At 34.6% G+C, this 21,933-nt stretch overlaps 1 protein-coding gene and 2 long non-coding RNA genes across 7 annotated transcripts; all 3 read left to right on the forward strand.

Annotated features, from left to right (window-relative positions):
* The first annotated feature begins 7,563 nt into the window (after positions 1 to 7,563).
* On the forward strand, positions 7,564 to 9,544 carry LOC132066978 (uncharacterized). Its single transcript, XR_009416973.1, has 2 exons — positions 7,564 to 7,980; positions 9,204 to 9,544. It is a non-coding gene; the product is annotated as an uncharacterized LOC132066978 (long non-coding RNA).
* A 1,730-nt stretch (positions 9,545 to 11,274) lies between these two features.
* Positions 11,275 to 14,490, forward strand: LOC132068532 (uncharacterized). Of its 3 annotated transcripts, XR_009417433.1 has the most exons (5): positions 11,275 to 11,862; positions 12,124 to 12,212; positions 12,944 to 13,062; positions 13,636 to 13,701; positions 14,256 to 14,490. It is a non-coding gene; the product is annotated as an uncharacterized LOC132068532 (long non-coding RNA). The 3 variants fall into 3 exon arrangements; XR_009417434.1 differs by having other exon boundaries at positions 11,284 to 12,212; XR_009417435.1 differs by having other exon boundaries at positions 11,288 to 12,212; positions 12,944 to 13,828.
* A 481-nt stretch (positions 14,491 to 14,971) lies between these two features.
* Positions 14,972 to 21,676, forward strand: LOC132068533 (formin-like protein 3). 3 transcript variants are annotated; one of them, XM_059462154.1, is made up of 7 exons: positions 14,972 to 15,659; positions 16,710 to 17,502; positions 17,784 to 18,249; positions 18,336 to 18,538; positions 19,203 to 19,438; positions 20,081 to 20,965; positions 21,223 to 21,676. In XM_059462154.1, the coding sequence occupies exons 1-6, from the start codon at positions 15,510 to 15,512 to the stop codon at positions 20,951 to 20,953; spliced, it is 2,721 nt and encodes a 906-aa protein (XP_059318137.1). In that variant the 5' UTR covers positions 14,972 to 15,509; the 3' UTR covers positions 20,954 to 20,965; positions 21,223 to 21,676. The 3 variants fall into 3 exon arrangements, with proteins under 3 accessions (XP_059318137.1, XP_059318138.1, XP_059318139.1); XM_059462156.1 differs by having other exon boundaries at positions 14,973 to 15,659; positions 16,710 to 17,487; positions 21,223 to 21,673; XM_059462155.1 differs by lacking the exon at positions 21,223 to 21,676 and having other exon boundaries at positions 20,081 to 21,073.
* The last annotated feature ends 257 nt before the right edge of the window (positions 21,677 to 21,933 follow it).

The following is a 21,933-nucleotide window of genomic DNA, read 5'->3' on the forward strand; positions in this document are numbered from 1 at the left end:
GGATGAAGCCATGTATATAGACTAAGGTGCCACTACACACATAACAAATACAACAAGTAATGCCTAATCTCACACTTATAAAGGAGCGATAAAATAATTGTTGGGAATGGTGCATAGTTAGATATTACACACGTTGGCAATACAAAGAAATCGAGATTGTATATTAAGGATATACTTGTAGTTCCTAACATTGCAAAGAAGCTTAAATAGGTTAGTAAAATTGCAAAGGATAATTGTGCAAAACTTGAGTTTGATGAGTTTGTTTTTTTGTTAAGGACAAGAAGTCGGGACACTACTAGCCAAGGGACCTAATACAAAAGGACTATATCAGGCGGGAAGATAACAACCTCATGCCTTAGCGACACACGATTGGAAGAAGTCGGAGAGTATTTGGCACTCTAGATTAGGTCATCTTAGTTTGAAGTCTTTAAAATTATTGAGTAGTAGCAAGAATATTGATGTTAGAAGTTGGAACAAAGTGCTACTATCTGTACTAGTTGTCGATTAGGGAAAAGTTGTAAACTTCCTTTTGATTCAAGAAATAAAATTGTGAAGTTTCCTTTACATAAGATACATTGTGATCTCTCGGGGTCCAAACACCGGATTGTGTCCTCTCAACATATGAAGTACTATGTGGTTTTTGTGGATGATCATACAAGATATACATGGCTTTATCCCTTAAGAAAGAAATCTAAGTTTTATGAAGTGTTTCTTAAATTTCAAAAGATGGTTGAAAAACAATTTTCTAACACTATTAAGATATTCCAATGTGATGGAGGTGGTGAATTCATTCGAAATTTGAGTTTGTCAAGCACTTGGAAAAGCTGTGGTATTATCGAGCATATATCTTGTCTTACACCCGAGAACAAAATGGCATATCTGAAAGAAAACACAGACATATAGTAGAGACTGGATTGACACTTTTGTTTCATGCTAGATTGCCTCAGTTTCTGTGGGTTGAAGCCTTTTTGACAGCTGTGTTTTTGATAAATAGGATGCCATCTTCAGTTCTAAAGAATGAAGTTCCTTTTGTGAAGTTGCATGGTGTTGAACCGGACTATAACAGTGACTTTGAAAGTCTTTGGTTGTAGGTGTTATTCTTATATAAAGGGACAAAACAAATTTTCACCTAAAACATACCCTTGTGTGTTCATTGGCTATAGTAGTCTACACAAGGGATATAGATCTTATCATCCACGAGACTAGGAAAGTCTATGTGTCTAGACATGTTATTTTTGATGAGCTTACTCTACCCTATGTTCAAACGGATCAACCAAGTGCCACGGTGTCCTCGCCTCACCTAGCTACTTTCCCATGAGTTCTTTTCTAATATGCGTAGAACGGTGAGCTTTCGGTGACAATAACATCTCGGGGAAGTGTTGTTAGAATCTAATAACAATCGAGACAAGAGATGATGTGAGCCTTGTGGAAGAAGCTGAGAAGACTAACACAAACATTGAGTTTATGCGTGAGCTTGTTCAAGCACGCCCGTGATGTGGAAGGAAATGTGACACAAGATGATGATCCTAACAGCAGTGAAGATGACACAAACAGTGTCACAAGTGATGATAATGTTCATGCAGGTGATGTTCATACAGGTGGTGATAATGCTCATACACAAGAAAATGGAGGAACTCAAGGTCCTAACAGTGTTGCAGTACAGGATCCACAAGGCATACAATTGGAAGTTGACCTGTCAAAATCGTTTAATGTCACTGGAGATAGTGACAATATACCTATACAAGTCCCCTCAGATCCAAGTGAAGTTGCTCAAACAGGTGAATTAGAAGCAGCAAAAGGACATCACATGATGACTAGACACAAGGCAAAGAAAATGCCCATGACTCACACTTTATTGACTGCTGAAAAGATAGATGTGGAGCCAAAAAGTGTGAAACAAGCACTTGCTAGTCCTTACTAGTATGCAGCTATGCAAGAGGAAATTGATGCACTAAACAAGAATCAGACTTGGATTCTTGTTTCCAGAATTGCAGACATGAATATTGTTGGCTCAAGATGGGTGTTCAAGACTAAGTTGAAGTACGATGGCACTATTGATAGATATAAAGCCGGAGTTGGTTGCCAGGGATACTCACGACTTGAAGGCATTGATTTTGAAGAAACATTTAGTCCGGTGGAAAGCTACAACTATAAGGGTGGTTAAATGTCTTGTTGCTATAAGCTTGCCTTTGGTCTATAAGGCAATTAGATGTTAAGAATGCTTTTTTACATGGATTTCTTCAAGAAGAAGTGTATATGAGTCGGCCCCGTGGTTCGTTGATCCAAGATATCCGGATCATGTATGTCTCCTCGAAGGCATTGTATGGGCTCGAAACAAGCACCTAGAGCACTGGTTTGACGGGTTTAGTATTTACTTACTACACCTTGGTTTTCAATGCGGCAAAACGACTCATTATTGTTTTGTCGTTAAGAATAGAAGAGGTATTATCTTACTTCTTCTATATGTGGATGACATTATTATCCTTGGAAGCTCGGATGAGTTCATTAGTGATATAATTTACGCCTTGCAAAAGAGTTTGCTATGAAAGATCTTGGACCATTACACTTCTTCTTAGGAATTGAAGTACATTATTTCAAAGGAGGGATCCGTCCGAGTCAAGGGAAGTATCTTTGCGGTGTGAAGAAGACTAATATGGCACTTGCAAAACCGGTTGGCACACCTTTGGCACAAAAACATGGTCTACAACTAGCAACAGGAAACACGGCCGATGCGTCATTGTATAGGAGTGTTGTAGGAAGTCTCCGATATACGTGTCTAACTAGGCACGATATATCACGTACGATTAATCTAGTTAGCCGGTTTATACGAGCTCAGCACCGAACATTTTCAGGCCGTAAAGAGGATTCTTAGATATGTGAGAAGGACATCAAAATATGGTATGAGGTTGCTAGCTAGATCACCACTTAGATTGTATGGATTCTCAGATGCAGATTGGGGAGGTTGTGCAATAACAAGGAGGTCAACCACAGGTTACTCAATATATCTAGGTGCAAATTGCATCTCTTGGGCCTCTAGAAAGCAGCATACAGTGTCAAGGTCCAGTGCTGAAGCAGAATATAGAGCACTGGCCTCAACAGCAGCTGAAATGACTTGGATAATATACATTCTTAATGATATAGGAGTGTACTTGAAATCAGCACCAACACTATTTTGTGACAACATCAGTGCATTATACATGACAGTAAATCCAGTTTTACATGCTAGAACTAAACATGTGGAAATGGATTATCACTTTGTAAGGGAGAGGGTAGCTAGAGGATAGTTTGTGACACATTTTGTGAGAACTAAATATCAACTGGCAGATATTCACACTAAGGCATTGACAAAGCAGGAGTTCACAAGATTGAAGCAAGCTAGAGTGTGCATACCACCACCTCGCAAGCTTGAGGGAAGTGTTGCGAGATAGAAGACTCGTACGTGGATATGAAGTCTTCCGTGTATGAGATAACCTACTTGACTTACAATAGGTTTTCCTAGCTTAAGTGTACATGCAGTTGTATACATATTAGGAGTGTATTTCCTAGTTGTTTACTACTTAGGACTCTACAATTACTATGTGTATAAATAGAGCTAATCGTACATGATCAATTTATCAACAATACTCAACCTTCTCTCATCTCCACGGCTGTGTAATTCTACAACCTCAACATCAAAAAATTTACTTTTTTGACAAAGTTCTCTCTCGTAATGTTGTTGTCTTCTTGCAACCATTTCCACATGATTAATATATCAATGTGCCCCAAACCAGGAACCTTTTACTCCTTCTATATACTATAAATATTGAAAATTCAGCAAATGAAATACCACGACCATTAATATTAAAATTAAAGTAACCTGAAAAAACTCTTATAGTCGTCGGGAAGCATGAAGTTCAGATATCAAAGTACTACATTTATCGCCATTAAGTTGACAAACACATTAGAAGGATTGTCCGGATACACATTTCTACTGACCTAGATATCAAATAAAAAGAAGAAAAAGTCAATGATATTAATTATGTATACCTTAGTGGTTAAATAGATTTTCCAAACAAAGAGATAGGATAGAATCTTTCGGCTAATGATGAATTCCTGACAAAACAACATTACTAACTGTAGCACGATCCAAATGTAGGGCACCATGAAAGAATTATCCATATCTATTTTCTTCATGAAAAACTTCATTTTTTTAAGATACAAATGAATTTGCAAATAGATTCCCAATAAAGGATACACTGCATATAATCTTGCAAATAACCTATAATTATGTTATCAAAAAGTTATGGCCTTGCAAAAGAAAAGATATTTAATTTTAAATCACCGGTGGGAAAAGAAAATTATTCAGTTGGTTTAGGCATATGGTCAAACACCTTAACTACACAAAGTTCTTGCCTTTTTATTAGATTTTTTTTGTCAAGATGGCGACTAATGTGCCAAGTGCTAGAATCATTCAAACAATAGAAACAACACGCATACACAAAATTTACCCCCAAAAAAATTAAAAAGAGGTAAAATCATATACTTGTAAACGAAAAATCCACTTATACATTGAATTAAATGAAAATAAAGTATAAATGTAAAAATAACTTTAATGGAATATGAATAGCATAGAATCAAAGGTTTACATTCTCACCAAGATAGAATAAAGGAAAACTTATCAGAACTAAGAAATATTCACCGATCAGGATGCGTGTGTATTTAGGGGAGTGTATCCATAACGGCATATACACAGAAAACACGGAGACACATGTCATAACTAAGACTTAAAGGTTAAGATTTAATTAGTCAAAGTAAGGTCCTAATCATGGTTTGAATAATATATCCAAGTTAAAAGATATCCAATTTAACTTGTGAATTATATGCCTAAATTACAAGCACTCGATAATTGAGATTGCCTTCTACAAATCATTGTGTAGCAAGGGTATGTCATACTATTTGCCTAACCATTTGTTAACCAGAAAATTAGATATTATAAGTTTACAACCTGATATTATTTTTACTATATGTACAATTTGAAATTCCTGATTGACATGTTTTTTTGGTATATTTTCTGCTTAGCTTAAAATTAAGTAGAAGGCTTTGAAAAGTTTTAATGAAGCACACATAATTAATAGAGTAGAAACTTTGGGATCCGGCTCCTCTCCAATTCCTATTGTCTCCATTTCTCCAAGTTTGTATTTACATAGGAGACACATGTCATAACTAAGACTTAAAGGTTAAGATTTAATTAGTCAAAGTAAGGTCCTAATCATGGTTAGAATAATATATTTGCTTCCAATTTTTTTGCCAATTACACAATTATAACTACACATTATATCCTACACCAATATATTTAAGAACATTATATTTCCTTACCAGCTCTTCTTTACATACTTTTTTCGTTTTCACGTGCTCATTCAAACATGAGAAATAGTGGACCAATAAATCAACGTATGTGTCCCAAAAGAAATTATCAATCTATGATACTGAAAAATTAAGACGACGACGAGCCTTTTTTATATTCCCATTCAAAGTATGAGAGATATGATATGTAAATTTAGTGGGCTAATTTGATTAATGAATGCACCTTAAAAAAAAATTAAAATAGCAGATGATGATATAAAAAAATAAGAAGAATAAAATATAGTGTTATTATCATTTTTTATTTTTATTTTATAAAGAAGCTAATTATGTTTTACGGGAAGGTATGCATATCATCTTATCACTAAATTTTACATGTAATTTTATATGTCAATTACTTTTTAAATTGCAAGTATATAACGAAATAAAGAGACTAATTTAATTAAAAATAAAGTATATGTTCAATGATAATTATTTTTCAAAATAAAATTAGATTTTAAATGTAAAATAAAATAAGGAGAAACAGACTAAATTTAGTTAGGTGAAAAGACTTTTGCGGATTAAGATTTGATCTCAAAAAATCTAATTTATTATTCCATCTTCACACAGTTAAAGACTCAATAATGATACTTACCAATTACCACGACAAGCAGAACTCAAAATTTCTAACTTTATGTGCAAAGTCCATAATTAATCTTTTGTAATGGTGTTAATATAATATAGATGTATTGTACCAACACTTGCTTAAATTTTGAGATGTATTGTACCATCTGCAAGAGTGTCAGTAGGAATTTTTTAGTTGTCAAGAAGCAGAATCATTATATTAGGCTACATCTATAGTAAATCAAGGTTTTGTTCATCATATTGGAAGCAAATGTCTTTTAGAAGTAATTCATACATTATTTAGTGGAATAGTCACAAAATAGAGCAGTATTTATTGAAAATCCTTATTAGGACCTTCATGTTTCCTATCCAACATTGCTGCATCCCTGCATCTTTTCTATTCGCTAGATATTTGTGTTTAAAATAAGTCTTGAAAAAATAGTGAAGCGGAATTTAACGTTGACTCAATTACAATGTTATTTAATACTAATTTTATGATAACTTTTATAGGCCCATATTACAATAAGAAATAACTCAAAAATATATTGTCTACAGAATCTATACGCAAACAATCAAAATTAGGTAGAAAATATTAGCACCTTTTAATTAAGAAGCAATTTTACCCCTGGAGGTGGCTTTGGTAAAATTCTCCACTAAATTAATGAAGTTTGAGTAGGGGAAACAATGGTCTCTAAGCTATTGTTAAAAGCAAAAGGTTAAAAAACTGGTAGGAACTTCCACAAGCTTTAGAAAAGTCTAAGGTAATATTAATACAGAAATGTTTCTTTTATTTATATCTTTAAGAAACGAAAACTGACCAAAGAGGGAGCGAATTAGATTAATATAGACTATTAGCCAAAACAAAGTCCATTGTGATTATCCCTTTCCAAGAATTATAAAAATAAAGAACAATGAATAGACAACGAAAAACAAAACATACACCAAGTCAAACCAAGTAAGAATTAAATTATCAAATTTAGTTCCAATACAATACAATAGAGATTATTATAAAATATAATATTTGGATGGATGACCAAAAGAGGAGTGGAATCAGGGAAGATGAATATCAGAACAATCATTCGGTAAAAAACAATGAGACATGCAAAGAAAATGCAAATAACTGTCATATTGATTTGACAGTCAAGAATAAAGATGATTTGAGATGATCGTAGATTAGCTGCATCAACCTTTTCGAAATCTACTTAATTTTTGTATCTCTCAATTGTATGTAAAGAAATTAGAATTGTATATGATACCTTTGTTTATGTTGTTATAATTTATGGACACTCAGTTATGATGGTTAGGCATATTACTGCTACTTTAAGGTTCACCATCTTGCTGAAAATTCTATGCTAAACCAGAAACAAATTGTCTAATTCAATTCCTTCATATGTTGAGCCCGTGCGAAGCACAGGCATACCATATTAGTCTCTACTATATTAGAAACGAGAGTTGAGGTACGAACAAGGGATGAACAGGGGTATTTTGTAGTTCATTTAGGGAGCTTCTGGTCATGCCCCATTTTGTTTTCTGCACTTTCTCTCTCTTTTTTCTCTGTCTCTGTATCTTGGTGTTTATCTTAGCTCTTTGTGTTTGTGAGTTTTTAGTACAGTTTTTTTACTACACTTTCTTTGTTTGTAATCGCCTGTATTTTGGGGATTGATTATTTTGCTGAAAGTTCTTCTACATATACATACATCTCAATTATTCTTTAGTTTTCTCAAAAAGATGTATAAGCTTAGTTAATGATGGCGAGTTCTTAAGGAAATCAAAAAAGAAACGAAGATGAAGAAGCAACAGTGGAATTTTGGAAATTTGAAGATGAGCTGAAGAGAAGGGAAAAAGAAGTGATTGGGTTTCTTTTGACTATTCAGGGATTGTTGTTTTATTCTACCAACATATAAGGCATTATGAACTCTGATGTACCTAAGCTGTTTGATAGTATGCCGACCCGAGACAACTGACAACTCTTTTACTACCTTGTTTTTGTCATAAAATTTCTACGACCTACTTCTCTTTCAGTCAATGATCTAAAAGGTACACTACTTATTTCTACTGGACAATATTAGCAAACATCATCTGTGTTATTTATGGTTGTGCAAAAAATTTGCTTGAAACGTGTATAATTTGCTTGCATTATGGTTTCTGGAATGGCAAAAAGTTGATTACTATATCTCCTGCTCATAGGAATTCATACCGAGTGTTTGATGATATGTCTGAATCATCTTATTAGGAGTTTTCAGTTGCTACAGGCTTGAAATTCTTTTGGATTTTCATGAATTGAACATTAGTAATATACTTTGTATGAGAAAAATACTCCTGCTTCTTTTGCATTTGAAGTGGTCTATTGCAAGCTATAGTCGTTTTATATGTTAATATCATTAAATATGCTCCTCTTCTAAAAGTAAGTGATTCGTTTACTTTGATTCTGCTTCTTCTAGACTGGTCTTGCAAGCCAAAAGAACAAGAAATTGTCTCCTTTTGCTCAAAAAATTGATGGAGAATGTGGTTCCTCAAATTGTGATCATGGGCTTAATCTATTGTGATCATGTGTTTTTCCTCATTGTTTGCTTCCCAGTCTGGTTGCTAGGGTAAATTCTTAAGTTCCATAAGGTATGATCAAGTAACAGCCCTATGAGTCCGATTGAGCATATCCCACTTGTGGGGCTACACGGGGTATGTTGTTGTCGTCTTTCCTACATTAGAAGATTAATCTAAAATAGTAAGATTCTTCTTCTCTTTTTTCTATTTTGCTTTCATCTGAGTACCCAGGGAAGTAGAACTGCTCAAAATGCATCTTCCCTGATAGATGTAAGTTTCTTCATATCATTCTATTGAAATGTGGCTGGCTCAATCTCTTTTGTATTCTTAAACACAATAATTTCTGCCTTAGGTCTAAAAATATTAATATCACTGAGATAAATATGGTGTCTACAGTTAAAATCTTTTTGGTGTTGTTAATCATTTTTCAGTTCTTCATTATATTTTTCAAAAGCATCCAATTCAAACGAACAGAGAGTCAACAATATCTAAGAGATTAGTCTGATCTATTTACATCTCGAAAAGAAATCTCCGTAAGGATCTTGAAGTTTTGTTACTACCAAAATCATGTTACCTATGCATCGCCTATTAATAGGAGTTTGCTTGTGGCTGTTCATTTGTGGGACAGGACTGCAATATATTATACCATTTTTCATTCATATTTTTATGGACAACACTGATGCATTTTGATGAGTTACTTTTTTTTTTGGCATCAACAGAGGACCTTCAATAGTCATAGGATTAGCACAAGGCAAACCAAATGCACGACAACATAGTTTCCATCATACAAGATATATTAGAATACTAGCAGGGAATGTCTGCGCAATGCACGAACGGTCCACAGTGAGCCAATTGAAATAGGAAATTCTCACACGATGACACGGTATGACTTGCGGGTAAGTTGCCAAAGGTCTGTGAAACAATTGTAGGTACAACAACAAACAAGTGAAAAAATATGAATTGTAGTAGTAGGATTAGAATGCAGGGAATTGGAAAAATCCTTATTGCTGTGAACTTTTTAGTGATCTTTTTCTTTACTAAATAAATTAGGATTACTAGATTTTTTGTAGCTATTCTTGAAACATTGATTGAAGAAAAAGGGCTATAGAGAAAGTAAGTCTTCCATCTTGAACAACTACTTTGTTCTTTCTCTTACCTATTGGGCCTTGGATGTTGGATTCATAGAATTTCTACATGTTGGTTCCCTTTTTTTCTAAACATTTTTCTTTAAAAATTTAGAAAAGAAGTTTGATGCAGCAATGATGTTTGACGATATGCCTCGGGTAGGTTTAGTTTTTTCTACTTCTTTTAAGCTTTGCTTCTATTTCTCCCTCAAATGAAAATTAACTTCATAATATATGATATGTGTGTGTGCATAGCAGGCCGCACAGGAAGCAACATCTTTTGGTGTATTAAGTCAGTCATGTCACAATGTTGGTCATAATCCAAGGCCTTTGCACGTTGGCTTTCTCATTCTGCTTAATTATTTAGGACGGAACATGTAATATTGGCTTTCTCATTCTGCTTAATTATTTAGGATGGAAAATGCAATATTTTTATGGATTTGATCTAGAGTAGAAGGTCATTTCCTTTGTACAATTTTTTATTTGATTTAAATGGGAAGAAATTGTCTTTGCTAGCTTCTTTCTTATTTTGGTGGTGGAACATAAAATGCAGCAAGACTTTGCACAGTAGCTTACTTTGAGCTATATGGAACTGTCAAGGTTTACTGAGAATATTCTATTCTTCAATTAATTTGTTGCAACAGTAAGGGAATGAAATAGTGAATGCAAGACGTTTAAACAGAGTAATCAGAGCTTCGTGGCTAAAGTCCCACAAGAGAACCTGGTTAAAAGAATTCCACAATTGAAACAAGATATACTACTATTTAAAGTTGATATTGCCAAAAAATCATCTAGAACTATGACAGTCTAGACAAGTTTCTCCCATTTTTTCCAGTGTTGGTTCTTCAAATATTTTATAAGATAGAAATAGTTGTGGCAAATGTCCCATATAATGTCTTAGATGATTGATTACGTCACAGGTCTTACAATTTCGTTTACTATGTACATTTTACATTTGGAGTAAGACTAAGAAAACCTTTTGTTGCATGTGTTTTGTGGATATGAAAGAAACCAAAGATGTTTTAATGGGAGTTCTATGGCTCTATGTTCCTGTCTTTCTCACTTATATATGGGAGAAGTTCATTCATTCTATGAAAAGATATGATGAAGGATCGCTTCCTTCTTTATAAGATTATTTTGAATTCCTTTGTCTTTCCTCTAAATTTTGAAATGTATTTCATCACTTAGAACTCTTCTCCCCCCACCCGTCTAAATTTGCTACTTTTTTACTGCAGGTAAGATTCAAATATATTTTTGTACAAATCAGTCTTCTTATAAGGACTACTGTGCAACTCTTAATTTATTGAACCAAAGAGTTAGTGAAATCGAAGAGATGACAATGATAGTTTGTAGTAACAGAATGATCCTACGAGCTTCTTTGAATAAACTTTCATTGTTTTTGTTTTTTTATTGGTGGACGTTATTTGACTTATGATAAGATTTTGGTTTCTTTTCTATTTTTATGATTTGAGTTGGTATTTAATTTGAAGTTGCTTTGGGTTGTATATTCCCTTACACAAAACGAAACTTATAGATTTTTTAGCAGGTTGAGACTGATTGTTGCGTGTTGGAGTGCACGAACACTGCACTCCTAAGTTGTACAATAAGCATTGTTAATTGAACTCAATTTAAATTCTCAATTTTGCCCCTTTCAACTTTTTGACTTATATTGAGGTCTACCGTTTCTAGAAGCTACCTTCGCATTCACTAATCTTCCACATGGAACCAAGTTCTAATTTAATTTTGCATGCAATCACTCTCTCTTCTTTGTTCATTGAGCCTTCACAATTTCCTGAAGCTACTAAATCCAGAAACCCATAGCCTGTTAAAGAAAAAAAACGTTGTCTTCTTGAGAAAGAACGCCACTCAGGCCAGTTCTGCTTCTTCTGATTTTGCATGCAATCGTTTGTACCTATGTTCTAGGACTTTGATTTGGTTGCTTCGACTGCTCTTTCCTGTGAGTTCTTTTTTTTTTTTTTTTAAATAAAAATAAAAATTCTCCCCTCGATTGGGTTGTTGGAAAATGTCAGACATGGATATATCTGTAGTTAAGGATTTATTTTCAAACTTCTAAATTCCTCAATTTCACATATTTTTTCTGGCTTTGGACAATATAATATTCATGTTATTGACTTGGCACAATAACATGATTATGCATCTAAGGTATTTTATTATATGCCTGAAAGAACTGAAGTGTTTTTGGACTCTTTCTTTTACAGGTCCTACAACAGAGCTCTCATCAGGAATCCAAAAGGTATATTTTTCACTTCTAATGGACGATATTGGTATGTGTATGTGCAACATTTATGATCACATATTCTACTTCCTTGCATGTGTATTTTCATTGCACTATTCCTTTACATTAGATATATAAATTATAGAGTACTCGTGAAATCACTTTCTTAAGACTTTTTGATATGTTTGGATCAAGCCATTGTAAGTGATTTCTGTGTCTCTGGCTTCGAAAGAGCACATTGTTGTTGTTGATTTCTGTGCCAATATGTGATTCATTTAGTTGGAACATAACGGTCACAATTTCACAGGTTTTTGGAAGTGAAAGTTGTTCAAGATAGGAAGAAAAGTACATTGCCTCGACTATAAGAGGTAATTTAGGCACTCTTTTGTTCTAATGTTATATACTTCGTTATAGTGATAAATGATTGTTCTTTATATTTCATGTTACACGGTATAGATGTGTGTACTTTAGCAATAAGTTAAATGCTAAGATTATCAAATTTTGATTTTCATAAATAAACTCCCTGTAATGCTTGCGAAATGCATGCCTAACAATAAAAGCAAGAGATTGAACTAACATATGCCTAACAATAAAAGCAAGAGATTGAACTACAAGAGTAGGCATTACGCTTTTTCTATCTTACTATTTGAGATTGACATATTAAAGGATAACTTATAGATGAAAACAATGTAAATGATTGAACTAATTGAATTTTATCAATATTGGGAGTTGTGTGATGGTTGTCTAAAAAAAGAAAGAAGAAAGATTGTTTGGATATCTTGGGCAGTTAAAAGTGTAACAAATTTTTCTTCTATGTGAACATTTTTCTTTTAAGCTTGGTTAGGAACAAGTTCATGAGGATTGAATATTTGTGATCATGTCCATATCCTTATTGCTTGGACTTTAAATATTCTACGTGAAAAAATATAAAGTTATGTCCAGGGGAAATACTTTAATGGTGTTGGTAAGGCCTGGTAATGAATGAAGTATAAAGCCATTGCTCTCCATATGTAGCATGTCAATCATGTTATAACGTAAATATCAAACTAAATTAGACTTCCTATTAAGTCTTCTCATTTTCAATTTAACTGTTTGCAAGAGGATTATTTGAAAGGAGATGAAGAAATTTAAATCGTAACCAGATTGTTGCTGCAGCAAGTAATAGAGTCAAAAGGAAAATACAAGCTCCGTGTAATGTTCCTCCTTTTTATATTTCAGGTAGGCAATTTTTCCTTTTTCCAATGTCTAAAGAACTCTATGTTTTGCATGTGTCCCTTTTACTTTTGTTTTATGCTGTTGAGTAGTATTTGCAGTTTGTGTAAGTTCACAGTTATGTAGTTTATGAGCAATAGTAGCCTGGTGAAAGACATTTAGTCCTTATAATTTTTCCCTGTAAAAATATGAAATATAAGACCGTAACTCAAAGGCGGACCAGGATTTGAGAATAGTGGGGGTACTACTATTCTGTGGCTACAAAATGTCGGGAAAAACATTTTGTGCGAATACTAAAGCGGGGAATCGACTTCTAGCACTGGTAAATCAAACTTGAGTTGATTATGGGGCAAGGGAAGATTAATTCTTATAGTGTTTCTCTTATCTTTAACAGGCTGGAGAGGTCTCTCAAGCATGTTAGTTTTGCAATTTTGGACCTAAAGTGCACTTTTCCATTCTAATTTTCTGCAAATACTTGATAATATTGTGTAACACATCAAACTTTCTCTTTATTTAGCACCAAAGTCATTTTAATAATTAGGCAAGATATCTTGCTTGGGTTCTTCCTGTAATTGGCAGGTTCTAATACCTTTCTCAAGGAGTTTAGAAGGAAATTAAAGCAGAAGCTCAGTATAACGCATGCAGGTAAGTGATCGATCTTCCAAGTGAAGGCTCTGTCTCATGGAAGATGAGAGTATTTGCATCTCGTAAGTAACAATACTGTTCTGAAGATGCCCGATAATTGGCGACTCTTTGGTCTTGAAACTTTCTGGTAGTGTTACCATAAATTTACTCCCTTTAAGAAGAGATTTGAAAGCTTCTTTTGGTTTGACATTTCTATGTTACAGTATTTGAGACCGAATGAAAATCTAAAAGAAAAAGAAATGAGGTACATAGTTAGCTTGGTTAAGGCGTGTCTTAATGCTCGGACAATATGATTTATTTATTGACAAAAATATTAGAGAATCTAGCTATGCAGTTGGACAACGAATGTTGGAACTCCTATGCATGAAAAAAGCTATGAAAAATTCTTTTGCAGTATGGAAAAAGCTATGAAAAATTCTTTTGCAGTTTATTCTATGTACTATTTTACTATTAACTTAAGTATAATTGGTAAATATAAAATCTGTTTTGAGCCTTGCACTTATATTATATGGATCAAAATGCTAATCAAATCTTACCTTTGATGTCCAATGCAGTGAAAAACACAAGCAATGGTGTTGATGTGTTCATATGTAGCAGTTAGACGAGATTTCAATCAATGAAGCCCGATTTTGTGTTGGTGAAGGCCTTTTTGGGTTAGCTCTGTCAGAAGGCAAATGTAGTCATTCAATTGAAGACGCGTCTAAGTATGGACATAAAAATTTCAGTCCTTGTGTTGTATCATATTAAAATTGTTAATGTTAATTTGAAGGGATAAAAACTAGAGCCTGCATTGACGTGTAGATCTTGTTGCACGGGCATCACTATCTAGTATAAATACAACAATGAGAAGGGAAAAAAAAAAAAAAAACTGAATCATTTTCACAGTAGTATTGACGCGTTTTCTTTAGTACCAAAACTTTTCCTTCGTGACTTTTGTAATAATTTCTAACAATTATATTTTGATTTAATCAAATCAATTAACAGAGAATAAGAAAAGATACACGAAAATTAAAGAAGAAACTAAGCATGTGACAATCCTTTATAAGTTATGCTCATTGCTCAAATACTTCTCAACTACTTATTTTATTTAATAAAGTTTAAAATCAGGATATAAAATTATATTCTGAAAATAATAGTTTATAAGCATATTTATACTTAATATACACACCATATGCAGGCTATTATTCTTTTGAGCAGTCTAAAGATATAATTATCCCTTTATTTAATATCCAGAAGAAATAGTATTAGTAAATAGGTTTATTGTCTCTCTCTCTCAATCAATGTAGTTCTGTGCACGTTTCATTTGTGTGTCTCCGAAAAACATGAAAACATTCCAATGAACAAAATATTCCATGCGAAAATCTGACCCAAGAAAAAAAAGAAATCAAAAAAAGCACCAAGCTTTTCCAAATATTTCTTAGGAAAACTCCCCTTCTTGAAACCTTTGCAAATTTTCTTGAATTTTTTTTCCCTGTAATATTTGTTGCAAAGGCACCAAAAGGGTGGTGGGGTTCCAATTTTATTTATAAACAAACATAATATCCAATTTTATGTGTAAAGATAGAATCTTTATGTAAGTTACTATCAAGAATAGAGGTCAAATTATACATTTTTGTGTATACATTTCAATTCTGGTTGTTTTAGCTTTGAAATATTGAAGAAAAAGCCAAAGGGCTTTGTGGGGTTGTTTATTTTGTGGCATATTATTGTATACATTTGAATTCTTGAATGATTTTGAGAGGCACATGATCAGATGAAATGAAAAAGGCCAAAATATGGGACTTGAAAAAGATTGATTTTTATAATCAATGGGTGTGGGAAGGGTCAGGTCTGTATTTGTTTTTGTTGTTTTTGTTTGTGCTTGGTCAGCTAATAGTTCACAAGGGAATCGAAAGCTTCCCGAAAACTGTTTAGATAATGGAGGTTCTTGGGGTGTTCAACACATAGATGAAGATAAGGTATGAAGAAATAACTTCTTATTTCTCATGTTATACATCGTTTTATAATGTATCGTATTGTATTGTGCTATATTGTTTTGATGAATACAACGTTTAATGGATTGTGTCGTTTCCTGTTGTTACATAATGCAGAGCCAAATGCGTTAATATATACATAAGGCTAAAATATATGCATGTACAAAATATGTATGCGTGTAGATGAGTTTGTATGTGAGTTGCTTAATGGTAATTTTTATGTGATCCTTTGTGAAACGATCGGTAATTCTTTCTAACAACTCTATCTTTTCATTTGAGAACAATGTCCTAGGCAAGGGCAAAGCTAGGTATGGAATCCCCTTTGTTGGAAAATTATGCAGTGCAACAAAGCAAAAATCAATTTACTGGTTATATATAAGCTGATGAATTCCCTTGATATAAGATGAATTTCTAGTAAAGTGGCAAAAGGGGTTAAAAATTTGCTACTTTTGAATCCCCTTATATAAATTCCTGATTCTGCTACTGGTCCTAGGATAAAGCTATGCAATTTAGAAGAAATCAATGAAAGTACAATTGTGCTAGGAGTCATATGCCATGGTTTTGGAAGTCTGTCTCTGTGCGAACGCCTAGAGATGTAACTACATAAGTTGGTTGTATGATTTTTTGTAATGCAAGCGAAATAAACAAGATATAGAGTTGTATTTAATAAGAATATCAAAAAGAACAATATCTAAGCTTTGCACTTCGGAACTTAGTGGCAATGCTTCTCATGGTATGAGGAAACTGAACTGATTACTTTAAATGCATTGTATCAAAGCAAGTGTTTTGTTACTCACATTAATATTTTGAAGATTTTTGTGTCACAGAAATTGTAACTAGGCTCAGAAGATCAATTGCTATAACTTTATGTTTACTCAAAACTAGCTGATCATGCAAGTCTATGTTTCGAAGCTAGTGATTCTAATCTTTTATAATTGCAGAGATTTTTGTTTTTAGTAATCAAAGCTCATAGTAAATTCTTGTGCTGCCAAAGTATATTTCTGGCTATATGTTGATGAAGTATTCTGTATGCAGGCTGAGAAAATATTGATTCATTGCGTAGAAGGATCACATAAGAATACAGAAACAGCAAGCGTTCTAGATTTGTCTCTTTATCAGGCAGCAACAGGAACTTATATTTACTTAAAATCAGATATAGCTTTGTTGAGAAAAAGAATCTTACAAAAGGCTATTAGTGATCTGCCTCCTGAAGAGAAGCAAATCCTTCTGGAATGCTTAAGAAGGAAAAGCCTTCCTCTTTCTTGGTTCATCAAGTACCAAAAGCTTTTCTCGCAATGGTTGTCCAGTGTTCCAAGAAGGCACCTAAGAGAAAGAAAGCTTCAAGATAAGCTAATAGATGATGTTGCAGCTCCAATCCTCGCTCCATCTCCAGGCCCCACAGCCGTATCACCAATTTATGCTCCAACGCCTTCTTTTGAAGCGCCCACGGAACCTCCTGCAAAGTCTCCAACACCTCGGGCCCACGTCAAACCTCCTGCAAAGGCACCAACACCTCAGACTCATGTCCCCCCTCATGCAAAGGCTCCAACACCTCCGACTCGTGCCAACTCTTCTAAACCTTTGCCTGTCATTCCTCCTCCTGCTAAACCAAAAAATACAGGAACTAATGCTTCAGAAGATAATGATAAGAACAGAACATATATTATTGCTGCTGTTTCTGGAGGTGCCGTGGTACTAGGAATTGCACTTTTAGCTCTGTTATTAATACTCTGTCTTAGAAAAAGTAAAAAGAAAGAGACAGTCCCACAGTATGGGAAAAGAGATGAGAAACCTCTTCTTAACCTTTGTTCAGGTAGTCTATCTGCAGGTATTTAATTATGAAGGTCAATTTTTCTAAGGGATTTTTCATTTTTGGCCCGTCAGTCGGCAGAAATTAATTACGGCCGCTAGCCAAAATATACAAAACCTATATACTGATTATGTATATTATTTGTACATTCATGTATATTATATGTATATTTTATGTATATTTATACTCAGTATACAAAACCTGTACATTTGCTGGCTATTATTCTTTTGAGCGGTCCAAAAATGTATTATCCCTATTTATTTCTAATGCCGAATAATTTCTACAATGTATGTGGTCAGATTCTTCTCAGAAGTCTTCAAGCATAGGAAGTTCAACCAAGAAAGATTTCAAGAGTTCTTCTACTGTAAATAGTCTTTCGGGGCCAGCTGATGCTCATAATTCTTCAGAAGCAGAAGCTAGAACAGATGCACCTGTAAATGCATTACCACTTCCTCCAGGAAAATCCGCACCTCCGCCACCTGGACCACCTCCTCCTCCTCCTAAACCACCTGCTCCAAAGCCGCCTCCACCTCCAATGGCTGCTCGCCCTCCACCCCCCGGACCACCAAAGCCTGGTAATCCAGCAAAGCCTTTACCGCCCCTTGGAGCACATAAGAGACGAAGTTCTTCTGGTGGTGAGGGAACTGAACCATCTGATGACTCTGATGCTCCAAAGGCAAAATTAAAGCCATTTTTCTGGGACAAGGTTCTTGCTAATCCTGATCACTCGATGGTTTGGCACGACATCAAAGCTGGCTCATTCCAGTAAGCTTTACATCAATCTTTCCTATGCACTTGACAAGATCGATGTCTAACTTCCTCACTTTTTATAATGATGTTACTTACTACAGGTTTAATGAGGAGATGATGGAATCGTTATTCGGATATAACGCAGCAAATCCAGGCAAAACTGAGGGCACGAAAGCTGCATCGTCTTTTGAAGCTACCCCACAGTATATTCAGATAATTGATGCTAAGAAATCACAGAATCTAGCAATTATTCTTAAAGCCTTAAACGTGACGACAGAAGAAGTTTGTGATGCTCTCAAGGAGGGTAAATCTTTCTTTCTCCGCGTCTTCCCCATGAGATCCGTGAGAAAGTTAATCTTGACTCTTTTGAAATAGCTAATGGGAAATGAAAATAGTAAATTTATCACCATGAGGAAGAGAGCGTCTAATCCTACGAGGGCTTTTACTTAAGTGTTAACTCTGTTCCATAGCTTTTGCAGTCTTTCAGCTTTTGCATTAAAGTTATTAACTGCCTTTAAAAAGAGATAAAAGAAGAACAAACAACATAGTCTGCACATAGAACTTCTTGTCAGTCCATTAGGAAACTGTATGTTATTTACTTGAGTAATAAAGAAATTTCATTCTACCAATTGACTTCATGCATGGTCTTGTGAAATGACTACAAGCACATTGAGAGTAATCAAAAAGAATTTTGAAGAACCAAAATCCCAGGGTGAATTTTCAGAAGATCTTTTGTGAATGTCGGCATGTGCTAATTAAATACTCCTAGAAATTAGATGAAGTTGAAAACAAGGTCCCATTTCTAAGTGGAAAATAAAACTTGCTGGTGATTTTATAGAACAAAGATTGATGACTGCTGTGGGATACTAAAACTTCTAGCTAATGTTTGTTCATTTTCATTGTTTTTATGTTAATTTTATCAAGTATGTTTCAGCCACTTAATTGCAAAAGCCTGCTTATCTTATCAGGTAATAAACTGTCTCCTGAACTTATTCAAGCTATATCAAAGATGGCACCAACAACAGATGAAGAACTCAAACTTCGATTATATTGTGGAGAAATTTCTCAGCTCGGTCCTGCTGAAAGGTTTCTCAAATCGCTTGTTGAAATTCCCTTTGCCTTCAAACGGATGGAAGCATTGTTGCTCATGAGTTCTCTGGAGGAAGATGTTTCTTCCATTAAAGAGTCCTTTGAAACTTTAGAGGTGAATCGTGGAATTCCCTGTTATTTTGCTGCAACCATAATTTCTATCGGTTTTCTGCATCTTAATTGGTCCAACTATACCATGCACCATCCCATAAATTCTGGGAAGAGTTAATAAAGAAAAAAAAAATCAAATAAGCATGATTTGTAGGCTACATATCATGAGACTGATCTCGTATATTCATCAGTAGAAGTTTGTTTCTGCTTTTCCAAGATCATAGTTATAAAAATAAAAAGGAACTGAGTTTTTCTTAGTTAATTAGTGCTGAAAAATATATAAGAGCTTAGGATTTTTCTGATCGAGAGGTGTCGTCTTTTTGTATAATCATGATGAACTAAAATCAAGTCCAGTTAGTTGGACTTGCCAGATTTTTCTTTCTTATATATTTTGAGTATCTCATAATCTTTAATACAGGCGAAGTTTTTCTTATTGAAAGGGGTCATTTTAATTAGGTGTGAAATTCAGTAGCTTAAAATAAAACAATTGTAGTAACAATTGAAACCAGTATATACAGTGTCAAAGAAATTTGGCTATCATACTCCCTGTCACCGTTAATATAAAAGAGCTTTCAGTAGATTGGTTTCTAGTAGCTGTTTCTTATCACGTGGTAGATGGCTTTTATTCATTGCAACTGACTTGCAGGTGGCATGCAAGGAGCTGAGAAACAGTAGACTCTTCCTGAAACTTCTAGAAGCTGTTCTTAAAACTGGGAACCGCATGAACGATGGCACCTATCGTGGTGGCGCATCAGCATTCAAGCTTGATACGCTGTTGAAACTCTCAGATGTTAAAGGAACTGATGGCAAGACCACACTTCTCCACTTTGTCGTCCAAGAAATTATCCGATCAGAAGGATTAAGAGCAGCACGCAAGTTAAGGGAGAGTGAAAGCTTGTCGGCTCTGACAACAGAAGATCTTGTCGAGGATGCTGCTTCTCAAGACTCGGTGAATTACCATCGTAACCTTGGTCTCCAGGTGGTTTCTGGTCTAAGCAATGAACTTGAGGAGGTAAAAAAAGCAGCAGTTATAGACGGTGAGAACTTAAGTGCATCTGTCTCGAAACTCGGTAAGTCACTAGTGAAAACGAAAGCGTTTCTAGACACTGACATGAAAAGTTTGGAGGAAGAGAGTAAGTTCCGTGATACCCTCACGAATTTTATGCAACACGCGGAAGAGGAGATCAAGTGGATATTAGAAGAAGAGAAAAGGATAATGGTTTTGGTGAAGAGTACAGGAGACTACTTCCATGGAACTGCAGGAAAGGACGAAGGCTTGCGTCTCTTCGTCACTGTTCGTGATTTCTTAATTATGTTGGACAAGGAATGTATATTGGTGAGAAAATCAACCAAGTTGCCAGCAAATACCCCTAGAAAAGGAGCACTAACGGCATCACCTTCCCAGGAATCCCATCCGGATTCTTTGCCAGATCATGTTCATCAACGACTATTTCCTGCAATCCAGCAGCGACGGATGGATGATGATTTTAGTTCAGATGACGAAAGCACATCCCAATAGCTAGTGGTTCAGGTATGAGTGTGCAACAGTACTTGTAAACCCCTATCTCATAGTACACAAGCAGAGGCGGAGTCAGTATTTGAAGTTTATGGGTTCTGGATTCTCACTTTTTAAGTTACTGAGCTCTAAATTAATAATCTGTACTTATTCAATAGATCTAAGGACAAATACAGAGTTTGAACCAAAATTACTAGGTTCACTAGCTCCTCCCCTGTGCAAAAGTGACTTCGCGCCATGGCTTCTAACTTTTGCTTTCATACATTAATTAGGGGCAGAACAGGCAGAAGGGTCTGCCTCTTACATTCTATAGCTAAAGACTTGCTTTTGAAGAAAACGGATCTGGCATTCGGTCTGGTGCTTGCTTAGATATCGCTAGAAGAAGGAAGAATGGATGAACTAAGATGCCGAATTTTTTTTTGATGCTCTTCAAGAAACATCCAGAGTGAAATATATATGACTCTCCGTCTTGTAGTCACCATATTTTCATAAAGATCCAACCATTTTTTGGAACTGTGAGATGGCAAAAGTTACTAAAGTCTTTTCTATATATCAATCAATGAACTAACTATATATGGTCAACCCCAAATACTAAAGTCTCTTCTATGTTATTATAAAAATTTTCTAGTATAAAGTTGAGAGATTTAAGGAAAATGGACCAGTTTTGTACAGCTTTTGGTTTTTTAGCTTTTATTATTCCAGTTCCTACTTCTTTTTCCTGGCTGATACATGTTCGTGATCGTTGAGTTATCGCTTCTATAATATGGTTTGCAGTCGATGAGTTCTCTTCAGATAATGCAATGGTGTATTCTATGTATATTCCAAGCTACAACCTCCAAGGTTGTAAAATGCATGCTTTCATGGGATTTAGCTGTGAATTGTTTGTTCATTTTTTTCCCAATATTTGCCAATTCAGTCTTAACGTATGACCTTTGAAAAAAAAAAAAAAAAAAAAAAACTACGCAAAAGATTGAGAGATTGGG

Source organism: Lycium ferocissimum, chromosome 8 (assembly GCF_029784015.1).
Source record: "Lycium ferocissimum isolate CSIRO_LF1 chromosome 8, AGI_CSIRO_Lferr_CH_V1, whole genome shotgun sequence".
NCBI classification, from domain to species: domain Eukaryota; kingdom Viridiplantae; phylum Streptophyta; class Magnoliopsida; order Solanales; family Solanaceae; genus Lycium; species Lycium ferocissimum.

Coding starts and splice junctions, on each gene's coding strand:
- LOC132068533 (XM_059462154.1), top strand. CDS start 15,510: ATGGGTGTGGGAAGGGTCAGGTCTGTATTTGTTTTTGTTGTTTTTGTT. Junction 18,250..18,335: donor ATCAAAGCTGGCTCATTCCA/GTAAGCTTTACA, acceptor TACTTACTACAG/GTTTAATGAGGAGATGATGG. Junction 18,539..19,202: donor TTGTGATGCTCTCAAGGAGG/GTAAATCTTTCT, acceptor TTATCTTATCAG/GTAATAAACTGTCTCCTGAA.